General features: G+C 53.1%; 1 protein-coding gene across 1 annotated transcript; it reads right to left on the minus strand.

Annotated features, from left to right (window-relative positions):
* Positions 1-3,690: 3,690 nt before the first annotated feature.
* LOC130255511 (uncharacterized) lies at positions 3,691-7,151 on the minus strand. The gene is made up of 9 exons (XM_056496316.1): positions 6,756-7,151; positions 6,418-6,482; positions 5,984-6,304; positions 5,651-5,799; positions 5,286-5,421; positions 4,869-5,056; positions 4,656-4,787; positions 4,267-4,381; positions 3,691-4,004 (listed from the first exon to the last, which is right to left on the minus strand). Exons 1-9 carry the CDS (start codon positions 6,871-6,873, stop codon positions 3,867-3,869), a joined length of 1,362 nt encoding a protein of 453 aa, XP_056352291.1. The 5' UTR covers positions 6,874-7,151; the 3' UTR covers positions 3,691-3,866.
* Between the last annotated feature and the right edge of the window lie 383 nt (positions 7,152-7,534).

Consider the following 7,534-nt stretch of genomic DNA (forward strand, 5'->3'; position numbering starts at 1 on the left):
CATGATGTCTTTGGTTAAAATAGCAGACAAAAAATTTAAAAAAAATGTTCCAGGAAATTTAAATCCAGATTAAACACATTTCTACACTGATTATTAAAACCACATTTAAGTATCATGTTATGCTGTGCTTTTCACACAGATCTCCCATACTGATGAAAGTTGCCAGGGCAGAGATGGACTCACAGCCTCTCTGCTTCAGGAGCAAAAACAAGAGATGCAGTTTAGGCAGCCCACCCTGGAGATGGCAGCACTGGCCAGGTTTCCCGAGATTATGATGTTTTGTCCTGTCATGCTTTACTTGAGCAGAGCTTTGGCACAAACCCTGGTGCCAGGATTTATATCAGTAAGTGTGGAAAGCCCACAGGGCTCTGCTGAGCTGCCTGTTGCAGCACTGGTCTGTCCATGAGCTCCATGCAGTAGCTCACAACTGCATGAAGAAAGATGGGGGTTTTTTTGAAGGAAATAGAAGACACACTCAGGAAAACAAGATCTAAAATAACTCTAAGAATAGTGTGAGAATACGAAGAGATTGAAAAAGGTTTATATCTCAGCCGATGGCTCTGAAACTGATTTTGAAACAAACAGCCAAAGAAAGTTACAAGGGAGTTTTAGGAAGGTATTTCTGTGCAGAAGCAGGCTGCTGCTGTATTTGTTGCACAAGAGAAGGATGCAGGTGTCTCGTGCATGCCCAGGCTCCTTTGGTCACAGCAGGAGTTGTGCTGTCCTGCCTGGAGCAGAACGATTGCCGTCACCCAGCCCCGAGATCTGACTGCACAAACAAACAAATGGGCTGGAACCCACCACACTCGGGAATTCCTTTGATGAATTGCCACCAGTGGAGAATAATTTATCATAGCTGAACCATTTTTGGTAGAAAGCACTGTTTGAGCAATGAAATATGTCAGGAAATACTTTTTAGGTGGAGGTTCTGTTCGGGATGAAAAATGCCTTCCCTGAAGGAACCAGCACACTGATACTCCATTCAGGAAACAGGGATGTACAAGGGAAGGTCCTTGATCCCAGGAGTGCTCTGTAAGGCTCAAACAATAGAATCCTAAAGCCTCTTGTCTGCACAATTCCGTGGTGAGGAATGCTCTTGGAAGACAAAGAAATGGCAGCATGAGGACATGAGTGTGCTTCCTACACCTCCAAACAGAAAACGTCACCTCTGCCCAGGAAAATTATTCAAATACTTCCTTGGAAGGGAAAATTCTTCTCATGAGGGAAATGTGTCTCTTTTAAGGAAGGATGTGCTTGTTCTGGAACAACAGCCAGCCAGCACTGCATTTTCACCTTTCCCCAGAAGTTCTCAGGAGCCATTGACTCTAATCACTTATTTCTTGCTCCATGTGCGTTTGCAGACTTTCCTCACTCTAAAATTAGTTTGTGGTGTCCTAGAAAACCTGGGCACCAGGAAAAAAATACCAACTTTTTGTTGGGGCTTTTTTTTTTTTTTTTTTTAGATTTAGGAAATATTACCATCTACCCTATTGACAGACACCTATTGAAACCTATTGAAACCTATTGAAACCTCTTGACAGCTTTAATTTTTGTCTCCTATCTCCAGTAAATAACAGCTTATATGAAAGAAGCAGGAATTAGGTGAAACTAAATGACAACTATCCATGTTAAAGGTTTGTGACAACCAGGCAGGAAATGGGTTTCTGGTTTCATCCAAATTTTTCCGGTCTGAGACATTTGTGGCTGCCTGAAATGGGTAAGGGCTGAGATCTCACTCCCCATCAAAAAAGGCTGTGAGGCTCATGGAGTTCTTATGAGTTCACCAAAACTTTTCTTTTTTTTTCTCAGCTTTTATTTCAGTTTTGATTTTCTTATATTTACACCGTGGTAAGGGAAAGAAACATAGAAAAACAAAACTCATTTCCAGCCTTCAGAAAACATAAGTGGGTTTAGAAAAGGTTGGAATGAAATACTTCAATAACATGCAAGCCTTTCTCTCTGAAGAGTTTCACATCAATATCTTTGTGGAAACAAACATTTTTCTGATTTCAACAGGCCAGTATTTCTCCTTAAAATACCTTTCAAGGGTCTCACCTAATTCAGACTGTTACACAGAGACAACTCCAGAAATCTGACTTTCTTTAGGCTTTTTGAACTTTCCTAAAACAAAGGCATCAGTTTCTATTCCACTTTCTAGGACAGAAAACCTATGTAAAATTGTTTAACATTCACTGGAGTTTTGCAGCAAGGCCCAAAATACAAACCTTTATTCTCAGGTTCTCCAAACCCCTACGCATCACAGTTTGGGTCCGGAAGGGAGCACCAGATATTTCCTCAGTGTCCTCACGTGGTACTGGTGATGGACACAGGCAAAAAGCTCCATGTAATTGGAATCATGCTTTGAAATCCATGACCCCTTTTGGGAAGCTGAACATATATTGCTCAGAAGGAAGACCTGCATCCTCATTTCCCTCCCAGTGCACTCCTAAGAATCCCAGTGGGTTAACAGAAATTTTGCTGTATCACAAGCCATCTGTGTATGGATTAATGCACTCACTGCAGCCTTCCAGCACTCCACTGCTCAAGTAATAGAATGTAATATCCCTGACATTCAGAATGAAAAAAACAGAATACAATTAAAAACAGAATACATAATATCCACTGAAATAAAACAGATTTCCAATCAATTAAAACAGACTCTCCTTCCACTAGCACCAGACAAATAATACATTTACAAAACTAATCGGTTCTACAAAAGCTGAGCTAATGAGTGTCATTTGGGTCACATCCTCAAATTGCAAATAAATGTTATCATTTATCAACCTCACACATTACTCAATAAATCTTTTCCACCACTGTTCATACTTATCAGCTGTGTCATTTAATATTCCTTTCTGGTTTAGAAAACTATTTCCTCTGGTGCCTGACCCTTTGTAATGGAAAACTCCTGAAAACAGACAGTAGCTAATTCAAGAATCATATAATTTAGAGCTAAACAGAGCTGTGGCTGGTGTTGAAATGCTCTAATATTAATTTTTCAATAGGTCTGCTTCCAATTTGGAAATACTACAAGCTGTTGAGATGAAATTTTCATTTAAGGAAGGTCAATGCTATAAGAGGTTTTACAGTATATAAAAGCATGAAAATTATTTTCTGTTTTTTCATTTATGCAAGAGCAATTTGGACACTCCAAGTCCCAGGCTTAAACCGTTCCCAGCTCAGCCACCTAATGCACACCACCACACCTAAAGTGCAGATTGGTGATTCTGATGACTTCAGCATCCCGCAGTACCGGCTGTGATGCAAATGAGAAAAGGGAAACGTCCAAACAGTGCTCACCAACATCCCTCCTTCCCTCATGGAAAACAGGCCTTGATAACCCCTGGATGATTCTGCCCTCTTCCTGTCCCTGTGTAGGGATGGAGCAGCTTTCAGGAAACTCTGTGAAAACTTCCAGCATTGCAAGCACCAAGGAATCCCTCAAGGCTGGGCTCAGAGCATACTCAAGCTGGTCCTTCCAAAACCCAGGCTCCTTGTCCCCTTCAGCGTGCTCGGCACGATCTTTAAGCCCACAGTGTTGTGAATGGGACCTGCAGGACAGGGACCTTTGCATCCTGAGCTGCCCCTGTTGCTCTCTGTCTGTGCACAGAGCACAGCGTGGAAGAGAACGGCAGCAGGGCCCTGGGTGTCCCTGGCTCAGGTTTGGCGCCGCTCAGGCTCCACAGAGATGTGGGTAAAGTGAACAAACCAAACTTTATTAAAGCAATGCGAAGCGAAGGGGTGAGCAGAGACGCAAAACTGGGGATGGGCAGGGACTGAGGAATGGAGAGAGGGAACTGCCAAGAGGGAGGAGGGAACTGCCAAGAGGGAGGGAGATGGCAGGAGCTCTGGAGCTTGCCACAGGCTCAGCTGTGATAACCAAGAGCTGTGCCTGGATCTCCAGCTGGTCCGGTCTGCTCTCCAGCTGCTCCCATCTTCAATGGTAAGTGGAGCTCGCCAAAGGACACTGCTTCTTCTTCCTCTTGGTTGTTGTCCTGCAGCTGCTGCGGAGAGCGCCGGGAGAGAAGGCTCAGCGCGGGCTGTGCCCCTGAGCCCTTCTCCCTGTGCCCAGCCCTGGCCTCCCCGGCCCGCACAGCCCCGAGGCCCGGCTGGGCCGGGGCTCCGTGGGCACCGGCTCGGGGCCGGAGGAGCCCGGCCAAGAGCCCGCGCGGCCCAGCGAAGGGAGCAGCCCCCGTGTGGGGCGCAGGCTGTGGCTGCCCTGGCTGCGGCGCTGGGCAGGGCCAAGCTGCCGGCCCTCAGGCTCACCTCCACAAAGAACGCCAGCGCCGGCAGATCCCAGCGAGGCTGCCCCCAGATGGGCAGGCTGAGCAGGTGCGTGGCGATGCAGGAACACAAGGGGCTCAAGCCATGGCGCATCTCCCTGGCAAGGGGACAAAGGCACCAAGGTTCTGAGCCGGGCGGGCAAAGCTCTGCAAGGACTGACTCACAGAGGTGTGTGATCTTTGCCCAGCACCCTGCGAGGGGACGTGGGCCCTTGGGGAGGCGGCTGCTCCTGGGCCCCTCCTCTCCCAGCCTTTTCCAGTCTGCTCGGACATCCCTGCGTACCAAGGCCCTCTGGCCACAACCACGGGGACTATGTGGGGCACTCTGGGCTCAGGGCACCAATGCTGGAAGCGGGGAGAAGGGGGTCTCACCTGGCCAGCAGCCCCAATGCAAAGTGCCTGGTGTCGGCACAGAGCAAGGCGTCCCAGACCCGCTCCAGAGGCACCAGCATTTCATCGTGGCCCAGGCGGCAGAGCAGAGCCTTCATGGTCTGCACTGCAAACCTGTGTGCAGAGCAAAGGCCAGGTCACGCTGGGAGCTCTGGCCCTGGCCACAAGGGCGTGGAAGGACAGGGCGACTGGCACCTGCTGCGGTTGCTGGGAAGGTGGTGCTCCTCCCGGCACGCTGCCCACACATTCTCAACGCCCTGTGGCATCTGCTCTGTGCTGCTGAAAATTTGGAAGAGCAGAGCCACGAACAGGCGGGCTGAATGAAGGAATATTGCTGTGTGCCATTCGGGCATGTGGACAGTCACCCACAGCACCACAGTTGCCTGCAAAAGACAAAGCGCCCCAAGGCAGCGCTCAGTGCCGAGGTGTCCGTATGGCAGAGCCCCAGGGGAGACACAGGGGGAGCACCCGGCCTGCTGCTCCTGAGCCTGTCCATAGCCCAGCTTCCAGCCCAGCGCCCGAGGCTGGGAGCTGCAGGGCGCTGGGGAGAGCATGGAGAGCTGCTGGAGAGGGGACATGTAGGGTGAGCAAAGGCCAGAGGCAGAAACTCACAGCCAGGGCAAAGACGGCCTCGTTGTCCTCTCTGGAGTAGAACATGCTGGACTCCATCACAGAGAGCAGTGCTGCAAGTACCTCCTGCACCACCTGTCCCGACGAGCCGATGGTTCTCCACATCAGGGCAGCAGCTCTGTGGGAGCAGAGCTGTGCATCAGTACCAGCCCCGTGCAGCTGAGTGGGGCCAGGTGACAGAGCCCCGGTGCCCTGAGGGGCAGGGAGGGAGCATGGCAGCAGGCTCAGCAAACAGGGGGGCCCGAGGGCCCCGGAGCTCTATGCCTGACCCCAGTGCTCAGGCTGTACAGGGCGATGGCCCTACAGGCTGGTGAGCCCTGAGCTGCCAAGGCATTTGTGCCCCGTACCCGTCACACGATGGGGCACAGCACAGGAGACTCAGAACCGCTTGAAAAGGGTGTTCTTCAGACAGTGTCACAAGGACATTTTGCAGCCCAGCATCCACGGTGACACAGTATGTGAGTCTTTGGTGAATGTCCCTCACGATGGCTGGCACCTGGGGGGGACACGAAAAGGACTTGGAGTGCTGTCCATGAGAGCGACGTCCCCATTTTCCCCCAAGAAGCTCTTGCACTCCCACCGCATTGTGCTGGCCTCAAAGGCTGAGGGGGCACAGCGGACGTGGCTTGCACGGCCACAAGATCCTGGGAGATCTTCAGCCCTGGCGCTGGGGTGCCTACCTGATGTGGAGAGAAAGCTCCCTCCACCTGGGAAAGGTTCTGAGTGGGAGCAATAATGTCAGTCTGGCTGGCCATGGAATCTGTGTCGGAGTTGCTCCATGTGAGGGTGTCTGTGCTGGCCACGCTCTCAGCCCGGGCCGTGCCAGCCTTGGTGCTGCCCTCAGCCGTTGCCATGGCAGAGTCTGCTGCGCCTGCAGAGGACTCTGTGCTGGCACCCGGCTCTGCCTGCAGCTCGCTGGGCCTGCAGTCGGGCTGGGCTGAGTCCTTGGCTGCTGTGGCCGTGCTGTTCCTACGCTGAGTGCGCAGGAACCTCCGCAGCACCTGCAGCAGAACGAAGGGCGGTAAGGGAGGGACGCTCCATGCTGTGCTCCGTGCGCAGTGCTGGGCCGAGCAGGGACAGCAGGCCCGGCCCAAGTGGGGGTGGCCACAGGTACCTGCACAGCTCTGCGGAAGCGGCCACGGGCGGGATCCTGCTCCTGTGTCCCATCCTTTACTGCATCTGCCACAGAGCGAGTGCAGCCAGAGCTGAGTGGCCGCAGGAGAGGGCAGAGAACACAGCCCAGCCCTGCGCTGCCCGGCCAGGGACAGCCAGATGGCCAGGGGACAGAGCACGGCTGCTGGGAGAGCAGCCCCAGCCCCTGTGCGTGGGCATGTTCAGAGGGGATGGGATGGGATGGGATGGGATGGGATGGGATGGGATGGGATGGGATGGGATGGGATGGGGCCAAACTGGCTCCGAGCACCAGCCCTGTGGCCCAACTCTGCCACTCACCATCCTGCAGTGGCTGCCACTGCTCCGGCTCTGGAGGCTGCTGTGCTGGGGCAGCTGCAGGGCCTTTCTTCTTTTTCCCCTGGAGGGTCTTAAGCAGGCTGAACACTCTGCCTGCCATTGCGCTGTCAGACCTCAAGGGCACCTTCGAGACAGGTCCCTCAGCAAGGTCTGAGTCAGTGGTGTCACAGTCTGGCCGCAAGGCCAGCCGCAGGAGTAGTGCTTGGGAAAAGCTCCGGGTCAGGCACGAAGGCGCTGGCTCTGTGGGGTCCCCTCAGAGCTCCGCTCTCTGCGTCCTGTCCCGTCGCGAGCGCCGAGCACTCTGGCGTGGCCGCCTCGCCGCCAGCACCTATGTAACGGTGTATCACAAACGGCTGCTTGGACACCCTGTTCCACACCGTTCCACTTGGTTCCATGGTCACCATGCTCCACCGTGTTGCTAAGGACCCTTGGACACCCTGTTCCACTCGTTCCACTCGGTTCCACGGTCACCATGCTCCACCGTCTCTCAACGGGCTGCTTGGACACCCTGTTCCACACTGTTCCACTCGGTTCCACGGTCACCATGCTCCACCGTGTCTCAACGGGCTGCTTGGACACGCTGCCACGGGCCCTGGGGCCGCCCTCAGCTCACCCAAAGTGCCCCGGTGTCTAAGGCAGCCCGGGACACACCCAGACCTGCCAAGTGCTCAGGGAAACACTCTCCACGGTGCCTGGGCCTTGCAGCCTGCCCGCTGCTGGCCCTGGAGCAGAGCAGCTTCCAGCCAGCAAGAGGCAAACAC

This window comes from Oenanthe melanoleuca, chromosome 7 (assembly GCF_029582105.1).
Source record: "Oenanthe melanoleuca isolate GR-GAL-2019-014 chromosome 7, OMel1.0, whole genome shotgun sequence".
NCBI classification, from domain to species: domain Eukaryota; kingdom Metazoa; phylum Chordata; class Aves; order Passeriformes; family Muscicapidae; genus Oenanthe; species Oenanthe melanoleuca.